Source organism: Mustelus asterias, chromosome 2 (genome assembly GCF_964213995.1).
Source record: "Mustelus asterias chromosome 2, sMusAst1.hap1.1, whole genome shotgun sequence".
NCBI classification, from domain to species: Eukaryota; Metazoa; Chordata; class Chondrichthyes; order Carcharhiniformes; family Triakidae; genus Mustelus; species Mustelus asterias.
In genome coordinates, this window is record NC_135802.1 from 155,178,269 (window position 1) to 155,193,535 (window position 15,267).

General features: G+C 44.4%; 1 protein-coding gene across 1 annotated transcript; it reads left to right on the top strand.

The window, feature by feature from the left end:
• The first annotated feature begins 12,508 nt into the window (after positions 1-12,508).
• Positions 12,509-15,061, top strand: ppp1r3g (protein phosphatase 1 regulatory subunit 3G). Its single transcript, XM_078199114.1, has one exon. It carries the CDS (start codon positions 12,720-12,722, stop codon positions 13,950-13,952), a length of 1,233 nt encoding a protein of 410 aa, XP_078055240.1. The 5' UTR covers positions 12,509-12,719; the 3' UTR covers positions 13,953-15,061.
• Positions 15,062-15,267: the final 206 nt, after the last annotated feature.

Genomic DNA, 15,267 nt, shown 5'->3' on the forward strand with positions numbered 1-15,267 from the left:
ACCATGCTACCCATTTATCGACTATCAGTTAAAACAGCCAATTTCTAACCCCACCTCTAATATTGCTATGGCTAGTAAACAAAAGTGCAGGAACAAAATGAGAAAATAAGACACTTATATGTTGATTCTTCTTCAGGGTTACTCTGAAGATAAATTTCCTGGAGGTTGCAGGCCAATCCTGGAGGGTTGGCAACAGTCCTGGTGCAACCGAAGCTGACTTGCAGTATCCCAAATCAGCTAACAGGGCGGCACGGTAGCACAGTGGTTAGCACTGCTGCTTCATAGCTCCAGGGACCTGGGTTCGATTCCCAGCTTGGGTCACTGTCTGTGTGGAGTTTGCACATTCTCCTCGTGTCTGCGTGGGTTTCCTCCGGGTGCTCCGGTTTCCTCCCACAGTCCAAAGATGTGCGGGTTAGGTTGATTGGCCATGCTAAAATTGCCCCTTAGAGTCCTGAGATGTGTAGGTTAGAGGGATTAGTGGGTAAAATATGTAGGGATATGGGGATAGGGCCTGAGTGGGATTGTGGTTGGTGCAGACTCGATGGGCCGAAGGGCCTCTTTCTGCACTGTAGGGTATCTATCTATCATAAACTGGGAACTAACCTTATAGAGAGGAAGTGACATGGGACTATTCTGTGATCTGTAATGTTATGTATATATAAGGAGAGGTTAGGTACACTAACTTTAAAAGACATGTGACTGGGGCAAGTTTCCTTTGGCGGCGCTTAAATTGTTTGGAAAGAATAGAAAAATAGATGGCATTGCTGACAAATGTGCGTTTAACTTTAGATAACCAGAGGAATGGAAAGGAAAGTAAGTTAATGATTGAATAATGTTTTAGAACACCAGGTAGAAAAAGAGAAACTATTGTGGAATTATTCAACCAAGAAGATGCAACATACAGCCAATTTAATGAAACTGCAGAAATTATTTTGAGATTCTTTCAAAGTAACTCCTGGGACCTGATCTAGGACTGCAGCTTAATTTAAACTAAATAGGGCACCAGGGTAGAATATTTGCTTGGACCTTTCCAGTGTCATGAAAAAGCTATTGGCTCCATAGTCTGGCTATTCATGAGTCGGGGTTAACTCATCTGTAACAATGTCTAATATCGATAAGAGACAGTGAATCCTCACTTCCCTGCTTGGTGAATTAATACAACTGTTGCATTGTTGTTGTCTTTAGCAGAAAATCTTATCTATCAATTATTTCTCCAAGTTCCAGAAGGGTTCCACGACAGGAAGAAATGCAATGTAGCTTATGTAACAACTACTTTAATCATCTGTTCTGGGAATATGGATAGGAACATCGGAAGGGGAGTAGACCATTTAGCCTCTTGATTCTGTTCCACCATTCAACTAGTTTGTGGCTGATCTGTTCCTTTACTTCATAAGCTGGCTTTTGCTGCATATCCCTTAGTTCTTTGATTAACAAAAATCCATTAATCTCAGCTTTAAAATTAACAATTGACCCAGCATTAACTGTAATTTGTAGAAGAAAGTTCCAAACTTCTAGAACTCTTTATGTGTAGAAGTGTTTCCTAATTTCATGCTGAATGTAGATTCCCCAACCAGCAGAAATAGTTATTGTATATCTATCCTATAGGACCCCTTAATATGAGGAACGTCTGATCACTAGAACACAAGCATTAGAAGCTGAAGTGGACCATATGGCCCATCAAGACTGCTCTGCCATTCGATATGATCATCGCTTATCTTGGGCTTTAGCTCCATTTTCCAGCACACTCCCCATATCTCCCCATTCCCTGAAAAATCAAGAATCTGTCTATCCCAATTTTAAATATATTCAATGATGGAGCATCCAGAAATCTCTGGTGAAGAATTCTAACGATTCACAATCCTTTGAGTGAAGTAATTTCTCCTCATCTCAGTCCTAACATGTTTGATCAACCCCTTAACCTGAGACTGTGTCCCAGTCAATCATTGCAACCAGCTTCTACACACCAATATTAACAAGTTGTACTAAATCTTCTTCCACCTTGGGGCGAATTGCCTTTGGCACCGCTCTTGCTTTGAGACTTTTTGGTTGACTATTAGGCTTTATCTTGAGTTTCACTTGAACCCCCTTCACTGAGCCAAGTGTCTCTTTGAATATCCAAAGATAGTCCAAAGATGTGCGGATAGTCCAAAGGTGTGCGGATAGTCCAAAGATGTGCGGGTTAGGTTGATTGGCCATGCTAAAATTGCCCCTTAGTGTCCTGAGATGAGTAGGATAGAGGGATTAGCGGATAAATGTGTAGGGATATGGGAGTAGGGCCTGGGTGGAATTGTGGTCGGTGCAGACTCGATGGGCCGAATGGCCTCTTTCTGCACTGTAGGGATTCTATGAATATATATTTATCCATGTAAAATTGGGCGGCACAGTAGCACAGTGGTTAGCACTGCTGCCTCACAGCTCCAGGGACCTGGGTTCGATTTCTGGCTTGGGTCACTGTCTGTGTAGAGTTTGCACATTCTCCTTGTGTCTGCGTGGGTTTCCTCCGGGTGCTCCGGTTTCCTCCCACAGTCCAAATATGTGCGGGTTAGGTTGATTGGCCATGCTAAAATTTCCCCTTGATGCCCTGAGATGCGTAGATTAGAGGGATTAGTGGGTGGGATACGGGGGCCTGGGTGGGATTGTGGTCGGTGCAGACTCGGTGGGCCGAATGGCCTCTTTCTGTACTGTAGGGTTTCTATGATTCTATGTAGGTATAGGCTGTAGAAGTTTGGAACTTCTACAAATTATAGTTAATGCTGGGTCAATTGTTAATTTTAAAGCTGAAATTAATGGATTTTTGTTAATCAAAGAAGTAAGGGATATGCAGCAAAAGCCAGCTTATGAAGTAAAGGAACAGATCAGCCACAAACTAGTTGAATGGTGGAACAGAATCAAGAGGCTGTATATTGCATGTTCTTGGTTGAATAATTCCACAATAGTTTCTCTTTTTCCACCTGGTGATCTAAAACATTATTCAATCATTAACTTACTTTTGAGTGGACAAACAGCGGAGTTGCCTCTCCATGTGTTACCTGGTCATTTTCCAGCTCTATGTGGGAGATCATGATTGGAGAAGATAAAGCTTAGTTGGAGTGATATCAACAGATTGGTCGATGTCAAAACAGACCTACAGCACCTTCTGGATAAATACCTATGTGGACTATGATGTAACCTTTTAATAGCACAATCTCTTCCATGTAAGTCCTTAAAATCACATCAGCTGGTTTTAAGGAAAGTTGCTTCATCTTTTGTTGGTATGAGGCCTCAGAAATTCAAGTACCGCAGCACCATTATCAACCTTCGTCCTGATAGGTTGTTCACTTAACCCAGAATCTACGTGATTCACCCTGTATAGATAAGACATTCAGTTGGAGCTCTTCATCGTATTTCTGGACATTCTCTTCTTCACAGTCGTAATTCTTTTCTTCCATGTTGTAAATTCGTTCTGTGGAATGCAACTTAATCTTCTTCTTGAAGGTACCCAGATTCTTCTTCTGAATATTCTTCTCAGGGGAAGCTTGTCTCACCCAACATGCTTTTGCAATGTGACTAATTTTGCCACAATTGTTTCATTGACTATCAAGTGGCAAGTAACATTTATGCCACAGAAGTGCCAGGCAATTACCATCACCCACAGGAGAGAATCTAATCATTGTCCCTTGATATTTAATGGCATTACCTTCATTGAATCCCCCACTATCAACACCATTGGGGTTACCATTGACCAGAAACGGAATCATATAAATACTGTGCGTACAAGAGCAGGTCAGAGGCCTGGAATCCTGTGGCAAGTAACTCATGTCCTGATTTCCCAAAGCCTCCCCAACATCTGGAATTAGTTTGCTCAGTTGTCTGGTCAGCTGGTTCATGATGCAAAGTGACACCAACAGCACGGGTTCAATTTCCATACCAGCTGAGCTTATTCATGGAGGCCCACCTTCTCAACCTTGCCACTCACGTGAGGTATGGTGATCCTCAGGTTAAATCACTATCAGTCAGCTGTCCCCGCAAAAGGGGAGAGCAACCTATTGTCATTTGGGACTATGACGACTTTATCTTGCCACCATCTACAAGGCATAGGACAGGAGTGTGATGGAATACTCTTTACTTGCAGGATGAATGTAGCTCTAACAATAGTCAAGAAGCTTGACACCATCCAGGACAAAGTAATCTGCTTGATTGGCACCCCATCCGCAGACATTCATTCCACCACTGACATAGTGGTAGCATCTACAAGAAGCACGACAGGAACTCACCAAGGCTGCTTAGACAGCACCTTCCAGACTCACAATCGCTAGCTAAAGGTCAAGGGCAGGAGACACATGGGAACACCACCACCTGCAAGTTCTCCTCCAAGTCACACACCATGGCACAGTGGTTAGCACAGTGGTTAGCACTGCTGCTTCACAGCTCCAGGGTCCCGGGTTCGTTTCCCGGCTCGGGTCACTGTCTGTGTGGAGTTTGCACATTCTCCTCGTGTCTGCGTGGGTTTCCTCCGGGTGCTCCGGTTTCCTCCCACAGTCCAAAGATGTGCGGGTTAGGTTGATCGGCCAGGTTAAAAATTGCCCCTTCGAGTCCTGGGATGTGTAGGTTAGAGGGATTAGCGGGTAAATATGTGGGGGTAGGGCCTGGGTGGGATTGTGGTCGGTGCAGACTCGATGGGCCGAATGGCCTCCTTCTGCACTGTAGGGTTTCTATGATGATTTCTATGATCTTGACTTGGAAATATATCACTGCTCCTCTACCATCATTGGGTCAAAATCCTGGAACTCTCTCCCTAACAGCATTGTGGGTGTACTTACACCATATAGACTGCAGTGGGTCAAGAAGGCAGCTCACCACCACATTCTCAAGGGCATTTAGGGATCAGCAATAAATGCTGGCCTAGCTAGCAATGCCAACATCCCATGAATAAAAAAAGCTAAGCTGGCACTGCCCCATTGTTTCTCCAAGCTCCTGCCTCCTGGCTGCACCGAGCTCTAAATGACTCCCAGGGCTTCTTTTAAGCTCTAACTGCCTGTTGTTGAACCAGTAACCTTCCTCCACCTATTTAGCGTCCCAGGACTTCAATGAGTTCTAACTGCCTGGAGCTTGTTAATAGCTCTAGTTTCTTCTACGTGAGCTGCAAAGCACATGAGGTCCAAATTGCAACTAACCTGAAGCTTCCAGTCTGTGAAAGAATTGAAAACATGCCAGTACTTCGAGGCAGGAGTGTAGATTTGTGAATCTCATTAAATGCAGCTTTAGGAGAAAAGATTGAACCATTGGGAAGGGAGCAATCTGAATTGGAGCAACTTTTGAGGGAATTTATGCGCTAAATCTTTGAAAGTGAAGAGTTGAAATCCCTCATGAGGGAGTCAGAACTTTAACAAGATATTGTGACTCACAGTGGCCATTGACACCTGGGTGCGTCACAGAAATCTGTGGTATCTATCTTGGTCACATCTGTCATTTAATGTGCAATGTGATGTGCTTGACTGCAGTTTACCTATTAATTCATACTTACCTCATGTTAATTGTGGAAATTAGAGTATAAGATAAATAATGTAAATTGTTTTACTTTTCTAACTTTGTATAGTAACAGTTATTTTGTTTGTTTAAAACCATAGAATCTTGTGGTTTTCTTCTAGTAGGTAACTGGGATTTCAAACTTTGTCTACTTGGTACAAAAAGTTACTGGTCTTTAACCAGATCATAACATTATCAATAACAAATGTGTTTATTGACAAATTAAATGATTGGAGAAAAGAGCCATATAATCAGGTGGGCGAAATTGTAAAGTTTCGATGCAAGCATAACATTACAGAGATTTTAATAAATTAAGTGAATGGGAAAACCTATGACAAATGGCTTTCAATATAGGCACAGTAAGAAGTCTCACAACACCAGGTTAAAGTCCAACAGGTTTATTTGGTAGCAAATACCATAAGCTTTCAGAGCTTGCTGCTCCTTCGTCAGATGGAGTGGTCTCTCCCTGGTCACAGAGACCACTCCATCTGACGAAGGAGCAGCAAGCTCCGAAAGCTTATGGTATTTGCTACCAAATAAACCTGTTGGACTTTAACCTGGTGTTGTGAGACTTCTTACTGTGCTTACCCCAGTCCAACGCCGGCATCTCCACATCATTTCAATATAGGCAACAGTGAGGTCATCCACTTTGGACCTAAAAACGATATATCAGAGTACTTTTTACACGGTCAAAAAGGCGATAGAGTTCCTGTGTAGGGAGATTTAGAAATCTAAAGAGAAGGGTCAAGAAATCAGAACATGGTAGCGATATGGGTAAAGACAAGCAAAGTGGGACTGGAAGCCACAGAGAGTTTAACAACAATTGTGCATTAGCAAATAAGGTCATCGTAGGGAATAAAAGTAAAAAAACAAAATTAAAGTTTCTTTATCTGAATGCACAAAGCATCTAAAACGGGATAAATTAATTAGTTTAGAGTCAGTAGACTGGTCACTATTTAAAAACTCTCTGACCAGCCTGATCGAGTACGCCACTACAGTAACTGACTTCATTAGTAAGTGTGTAGAAGACTGCAGGCCAAAGAAGCAAATCCGTGTGTTTCCACCCGGAAACCATGATGGACAGCGATAGCCATTGCTTGCTGAAACCCAGGTCTGAGGCGTTCAAGTCAGGCGACCCCAACTTATATAAAAAAGCCCAATATGATCTACGGAGATCCATCAAAGATGCCAAAAGACAGTACTGGACCAAGCTAGAGTCCCAGGCTAGCCATACAGACTCCCGCCGACTATAGCAAGGTCTGCAAGACATTACAGGCTACAAGATGAAGGCATGTAAATCGCCGGCACCAATGCACCCCTTCCCGATGAGCTCAACGCATTCTATGCCCGTTTTGAGCAAGAGGTCAGCGAGAGCACATCCTCCACCCCGGAAGTCTCGGATGAACTTGTATCCGAGGTCACTATCGCAGATGTCAGAGCAGCCTTCTCAAAGATCAACCCACGGAAAGTGACTGGCCCAGATGGGCTATCCGGATGAGCACTCAGATCCTGCATGGACCAGCTGGCGGAGGTATTTGCACAAATCTTCAACCTCTCTTTACATCAATCTGAGGTCCCTATCTGCTTCAAAAGGATGAGCATTGTCTCAGTACCAAAGAAAGGCCAGGCAGCGTGCCTAAATGACCATTGTTTGGTGGCTCTGACATCCATCATTATGAAGTGCTTTGAAAGGTTAGTCATGGCACAAATTAATTCTGGTCTCCCAGATTCCAAAAGAGAAAATGCTGGAAAATCTCAGCAGGTCTGGCAGCATCTGTAAGGAGAGAAAAGAGCTGACGTTTCGAGTCCAGATGACCCTTTTATTGCCTGGATCCACGACAGTTCGCCTATCGCCACAATAGGTCCACAGCAGATGCCATCTCCCTGGCCCTGCACTCAACCCTGGAACACCTAGATAACAAAGACAACTATGTCAGACTCCTGTTTATTGCCTACAGCTCAGCCTTCAACACCATTATTCCTATGAAACTCATCTCCAAACTCTGTGGCCTGGGGCTCGGCTCTGCGACTGGATCCTAGACTTCCTAATCCACAGACCGCAATCACTAAGGATAGGCAACAACACCTCCACAATCATCTTCAACACCGATGCTGCACAAGGTTGTGTTCTCAGCCCCGTACTATACTCCTTATACACTTATGACTGTGTGGCCAAATTCCCCTCCAACTCAATTTTCAAGTTTGCTGATGACACCACTGTAGTGAGTCAGATCTCAAACACTGATGAGATGGAGCGAGATAGGGAATCTGGTGAACTGGTGCGATGACAATAATCTCTCCCTTAGTGTCAACAAAACGAAGGAGATAGTCAGTGACTTCAAGAAGCGTAGTGGAGGATATGCCCCTGTCTACATCAATGGGGACAAAGTAGAAATAGTTGAGAGCTTCAAGTTTTTAGGTGTCCAGATCACCAACAACCTGCCCTGGTTGTTGATGCTGATGCTATAGTTAAGAAAGCCCACCAATGCCTCTACTTTCTCAGAAGGCTAAGGAAATTTGGCATGTCCGCTATGACTCAACTTTTACAGATGCACCGTAGGAAACATCCTTTCTGGTTGTAACGCAGCTTGGTATGGTTCCTGCTCTGTCCAAGACTGCAATAAACTACAAAGGGTCATGAACAAAGCCCAGTCCATCACCCAAACCAGCCTCCAATCCATTGATACTGTCTACACTTCCTGCTGCCTCAGAAAAGCAGCCAGCATAATCAAGAACCCCACGCACCCCGGACATACTCTCTTCCACCACCTTCCGTCGGGAAAAGATACAAAAGTCTGAGGACACATATCAACTGACTCAAGAACAGCTTCTTCTCTGCTGCCATCAGACTTTTGAATGGGCCTACCTCACATTAAGTTGATGTTTCTCTACACCCTAGCTATGACTGTAACACTACATTCTGCACTCTCTCTATGTATGTTATGCTTTGTTTGTATAGTGCACAAGAAACAGTACTTTTCACTGTATACCAATACATGTGACAATAATAAATCAAATCAAAATCAATAGAATGTGAGAAAGCATGCAAGGATGTCAAAGATGCTTTGCAGAAGTCTTAACTATTGGTTCATTTTAATCCAAATGTACCGTTACTGCTTGTTTGTCATGCTTCACCTTGTGGAATAGGGACAGTAGTTTCACATATTATGCCTTCTGGAGAAGAACAACCAATAGCTTTTGCTCACGTACTCTGACTAATGCTGAATCTCACGATGCACAGCTAGAAAAAGAAAATAATGTTTGGCTCACAAAGGTTTCATCGTTATTTATATGGTAATCGTTTCACATTATTGACTGATCATCAGCCCCTAACTACTATTTTTGGGTCATATAAAGGCATACCATCATTAACTGTTATTTCATTGCAAAGGTGATCATTGATGTTATCTGCGCACTATATTGTAAAGTATCGTCAATCAGAGTGCCAGCCTAATGCAATATCATGCTTACCTTTAACTATTGAGCTGAGGCCACCAACTAGTTTTGCTAATATTCTTTATTTTTCACTTGTGGATTATTTGCCAGTCTTAAGTTCAGAGACATACCAGAAATTATCCTGTGATGGGGAAGGTGATGGAAATGGTATTGAAAGGAACAATAGCTGGAATGCATTGTATGAATCCTGATTTGAAATTATGTGTCAAGAACGCTTGAATTGACCATCAAAGGTGGTTGTCTATTGTGGGGAATCCGAGTGATTGTTCCTCCTAATCTGCCTAAAAGTGTTCTTGAACAACTGCATGAAGGACATCCTGGTATAGTCCGGATGAAGGGATTAGCAGGTAGTTATTTTTGGTGGCCAGGTCTGGATGCTCAGATTGAAGAAAAAGTGGGGCAGTGTCAATCCCGTGCACGAATAAGAAATACTACTTATGCCAAGTTCCCTTGCATTACTATTAAAGATAAATTTGAGAATTATGTTTCATAGAAATCATAGAAACCCTACAGTACAGAAAGAGGCCATTCGGCCCATCAAGTCTGCACCGACCACAAACCCACCCAGGCCCTACCCTCATATCCCTACATATTTACCCACTAATCCCTCTAACCTATGCATCTCAGGACACTAAGGGCAATTTTTAGCATGGCCAATCAACCTAACCCGCACATCTTTGGACTGATTTGATTTGTTAATACTTCCAGAAACTTCAGAGACAGTAGAGCGTCAACAACAATCTCAAGTCGCTAGATGAGAAGGACAAAACAACTCTCATTTCAATAAGGAGATTCAGTGTCTGTGTTAGTGTGTAATTATGCCACGAGTGAGAAATGGGTACCAGCTATAGTTTTAGCAAAAACTGGTTCAATTTCTTACATGGTTCAAACCGAAGATGAACTAGTTTGGCGACGCCATGCTGACCAATTGTTGTCATCATGAAATGATTTCTCAGAATCATCTTCAGAAATACCAGCTTCTTTTGTCCCTAGTGTTGTGAATACTACTATGGCACACTTACTTGAATCTGAGTCACCTGATGATTGTGTCTTAGCTGCTATACCTTGTGAGAATGATGCAGAATTAGTTCCAAGAGAAGAAATGTCCACTGAAGTTCCAAATCATGCTTCTAGGGTCAAAGGCAGCCAAAATCCAGAACGTTGTATATGACTAGACATCCTCCTGATTGACTTTCTTATATGATTAATAATCTATAGTAATATGTCTAGAGTGATGTGGAGTTGCCGTCGTTGGACTGGGATAGGCACAATAAGTATCTCACAACACCAGGTTAAAGTCCAACAGGTTTATTTGGTAGTATGAGCTTTCGGAGCATTGCTCCTGCATCAGGAAAGCTCATGCTACCAAATAAACCTGTTGGACTTTAACCTGGTGTTGTGAGACTACTTACTGTGCCTACCCCAGTCCAACGCCAGCAACTCCACATCATAGCTACCACCGATGCCACAAACTGCCGGCTCAAAGTGGAGAGGATCTCCAAGCAGATTGCGCATATTGACAGCACTCACCTGATGAAGGAGCAGTGCTCCGAAAGCTCGTGCTATCAAATAAACCTGTTGGAATTTAACCTGGTGTTGTGAGACTACTTACTATGTCTAGAGACTACTTACTATGTCCTATGTATAACACCGTAGTAATTTGTTGTCATGAGCACAGAAGGGGCAGAGGGTGGGTGAATCTCTGGAATTCTCTACTTCAAAGGGTGATGGTGGCTGGATCATTAGAAGTATTCAAAGTGGAGGTGGATAAATATTTAATAGATCACGGAATAGAGGATTATGGGGAAATGGCAAGAAAAGGAGTTGAGGCCAGCATAGATCAGTCATAATTATATTGAATGGCAGGGCAGGCTTGAAGGGCTTGGTGGCCTACTCCTGCTTCTATTTCTTGTGTTCTCTCAACACAGCACAATAAGGACATTACAGGGATATTGCCCAGAGGATGCCCCTATTACTGTTACAGGGGAGGTTATTGCCCTCAGTTGGTCCTGTTATCCGGATGGTACCCCTATTGCCTTTGGCAATGTGGGATCAGGTCTTAAAGCAATCATCAACCACTTAGATATATAACATCCCTGCCCCCGGCGATTATTTCCCCAAGTGTGCTCCTATTTCCGTCAGTGGCTTCTATGGCCCTGAGGGTGCCTCTGTTGTCGAAGTGTGGGGAAGGCTGGGGCTAATGCCCTTTGGGTGCTTCTATTGTTCTTAGTCTGAGTGTATTTTTCAGCGTGGCTCCACTGCTTTTAGTGGGGTTATTACCATAACCCCCTATTATCCTCAGTGGGCTGTTGTTGTAATCCCCTCACCATCATTGCCCTCAAAGGGTGGGTATTGCTCTGGGTGTTCCTCTAAGTCCCTAGTAGGGATTAATGTCCTGAGGGTTTCCCTATCGCTCAGTAGAGCTCATCACCCTGAGAGTGCCACTCTTGTACTCCGCAGTGGGGTAGGGGTGCTCTGAGGGTGCCTCTATTACTCACACTGAGAAGGCTATTGCTCTCCACTGCCTTTAACGTGTCACTACTGCCTCCCCCCACGCCCCCCCCCCCCCCCCCCCGAATTAGGCTGCCTCTATAGCAATTAGTCAGTGAGTTATTAACGGAAAGTTCCTGCACCAACTTCAATGACGGGTGATTGCCTCAAAAGCCTGCATTGCCCTAAAGGTGCTCCTATTATTCTGAACATGGGAATATTTCCTGGAGAGTGTTCCTATTGCCTTGAGGGCCCTCAATGTGGGATAATTGTCTTGAAAGTTTTAAATTGGCTCTCAATGGGGGATTATTGTCATGATGTGGAGATGCCGGCATTGGACTGGGGTGAACACAGTAAGAGTTTTAACAACACCAGGTTAAAGTCCAACAGGTTTATTTGGTATCAAATACCATTAGCTTTCGGAGCGCTGCTCCTTCGTCAGATGGAGTGGAAATGTGCTCTCAAACAGGGCACAGACACAAAATCAAGTTACAGAATACTGATTAGAATGCGAATCCCTACAGCCAACCAGATCTTAAAGATACAGACAAAGATACAGACAGATGTGTACGCATCTCTTTAACCTGTGCTTAATGCTCCCTCCACCCACATTGTCTGTATCTTTAAGATCTGGATGGTTGTAGGGATTCTCATTCTAATCAGTATTCTGTAACTTGATTTTGTATCTGTGCCCTGTTTGAGAGCACATTTCCACTCCATCTGACGAAGGAGCAGCGCTACGAAAGCTAATGGTATTTGCTACCAAATAAACCTGTTGGACTTTAACCTGGTGTTGTTAAAACTCTTACTGGATTATTGTCATGACAATGTTCCTATTGCCGTCAATGGGGAATTATTGTTCTGGTAATGTTCCTATAGCGATCAATAGGGGATTATTGTCCTAAGGGTCTCAGTGGGTGTTATTGCCCCTCTCTCATCCCTCTTGCCCCTCTCTCATCCCTCTTGCCCCTTGCTGCTGCTGGCGGTAGTGACTCAAAGCCCCCTGTTTATTTGTTGTGATCACGTAGCTCTGACGCCCGTCCGCTCCGCTCTGGACTCGGCTCCCAGCCCAATGTACGTGACCCTGCAAAGTTTCCAGCGGAGTTTGTTTAAACGCGCTGAGGATCTGCTGGCTGCGCTTCCCCTGATCGTGGTGCTGCTGTTATTATTACTGTTATTATTTTTAATAGGTGTGGCTTGAGTTTGTGGAAGTGGTGGAAGTGGTAGAAGGAGGCGGATTGGTGGGGGGAGACCAGGAGCGGCATGTCATGGAGGAGCCCGACCCTGCCATCTCCCCGGCGGTGCACCAGGACCTGCAGACAGATCTGAAGGTCGCGCTGTCTTCTTGTTCGAGCCATTCTCTGCAACTTTCCCTGGGGGCTAGCAGTAACACCAGTAGCATCAAAAACTGCAGTACGGGCAGTTGCAACGCCAATAGCTGCGACAACAGGAGCAAAAACTGCAGCACTATCAGTTTTAACACCAGCAGTTTTAACGCCAGCAGCGGCTGCAACACCAACAAAAACTGCAACACCACCAGTTGCAACACCAACAGCAGCTGCAACACCAACAGAAATTGCAGCACCACCAGTTGCAACACCAGCAGTGGCTGCAGCACCACCAGTTGCAACACCAACAGAAATTGCAGCACCACTAGTTGCAACAGCAGCAAAGGCTGCAATAGCAGCAACCACAGCAACAACTGCAAGATCAGCAACTGCAAGACTAGCTGCAACTCACAGGCTGGTGACGAGGGGAAGGTTTGCGAGCTGTCCCGTCAGCCCGATGCCATGTGTCCGGAGAAAGAGGTGCTGGTCAGTGCGGCCAGCCGGCAGAGCAATGAGTTGAGGTTGAACCGCCGCCGCACCAAGTCGTTGCCCTGCCTGCACGACCCCTCCGACTTCTTCAGCGAATTCAATGGAGGGCTGCGCAAGAAAGTGAAGTTCGCCGACTCTCTGGGGCTCAGCTTGGCCAGCGTCAAGCACTTCCGAGCCAGTGATGAGCCTTACATCCCGTCCAAGGTTTTCCTGCGGCTCCAGAGCTTCCCAACCATCGTGGATGACCTGAACGAGAAGTTCAAAGCGTTGGGCATCCACTGCCTGAGACCAACTTTCTCCATGCCCTGTGAGGCCAGTGACTTCATGCAGCGAGCCGAGAGGAACCGGATCTGCCTGGAGAATGTCACTGTCAGCCACTTTGATGTACACGGGCTGATCAGGGTCTTGAACACCTCCTATATTAAGGAGGTGGCTGTCCGCTACACCTTCAACAACTGGCTCTCCTGCATGGAAACGCCTGCCAAATTTGTGGAAGGATCGAGCCACTTGGGCACTGACCAGTTCTCCTTCGTTCTGTCCATCCCCCCTTTCTTGGATCAGGGTTCCTTTGTCCACTTCGCCATTTGCTACAGGGCAGACAACGAGGAGTACTGGGACAATAACTTTGACAAAAATTACTCCCTGCAGTGTGAATCCACGTCAGATGAACACGCCAACACCTAGGATCTTTAAACTCTCACATTTGCATATGTCCTCTATTAAAGAGGTGCCATCTTTCCTTTAGTTTGATGACACGAGCCGCGGGTTTAAAAAAAGTATGAAGCGTCAAACTTACCCAAGGAAGTGTATTATTATATGTTTCAGTGTTAGGATAAAGTTTGAAGTATGCTATTGACAGTACAGTTATGGAAGAAAATTAAAGTGGCAATGGCATCAAGAGTATCTGACTTACGATCAAAAGATTCTGATGTGCACACACAAGTGGCAGAACTGACAATGGAAATGTCAGTGTACAAACCTGTTGAGATGCTTTTGGACATTTTGTAGTTTAAGAGCTTTGTTTAAACTACATTCCATTTCCCCCATCCTCTAATTTTCTGTTGCTACCTTTGCCTTCCTCTGAGGGAAATTTTAAGAGAATTATAACATCCCTTGTTCAGGAGCTGGGATACAGAATCTGCCCCCAGGCATCTCCAAAGCTACTCTCTGCTAGTTGTGGAGAGCAGGCAGGTTTGGTGTGACACTTCAATTTCCACTAAGCCCCTCCACCCACTCCTGGCAGCAGTGTCAAGATTGTAGGCACAACATCACATTCAGTTGCTTTGCAGTTAAAATAGTTATGTACAGCGTATTACTGCAGTGCCTTATAATATGTGGTTAGCACGGCTGCTTCACAGCTCCAGGGACCTGGGTTCGATTCCCGGCTCGGGTCACTGTCTGTGTGGAGTTTGCACATTCTCCTCGTGTCTGCGTGGGTTTCCTCCGGGTGCTCCGGTTTCCTCCCACAGTCCAAAGATGTGCGGGTTAGGTTGATTGGCCATTCTAAATTGCCCTTAGTGTCATGAGATGTGTAGGTTAGAGGGATTAGTGGGTAAATATGTAGGGATATGGGGCTAGGGCCTGGGTGGGATTGTGGTCGGTGCAGACTCGATGGGCCGAATGGCCTCTTTCTGTACTGTAGGGTTTCTATGATTTCTATGTCCAGTGGTTAAAAGACAACTTGAAGAAGTTTTCATCTCTGCTTAAAGGTTTAAATTTTTAATATATTGATAATTGCATTTTCTGAATTGTCTAAAGAATATCCAGAAATGAATTGTGCAGTTGATATTTGATGCTCTGTGTGTCAAGAGTTTTTAATGAACTGAGATCTGTAGCCCTTTTGGAGGATTATAGAACACAATACATTTGGCTATTGATGAGGTTTAAATTAGTCAATCTTTAACAGTACATATAGTGGATGCTAATTAATGGGCAGTGAAAGGCTGCATGGTGGCACAGTGGTTATTATTGCTGCCTCACAGCTCCAGGGACCTGGGTT

Excerpts from the sequence above, each read along its gene's own strand:
- ppp1r3g (XM_078199114.1), top strand. The coding sequence starts at position 12,720 with ATGGAGGAGCCCGACCCTGCCATCTCCCCGGCGGTGCACCAGGACCTG.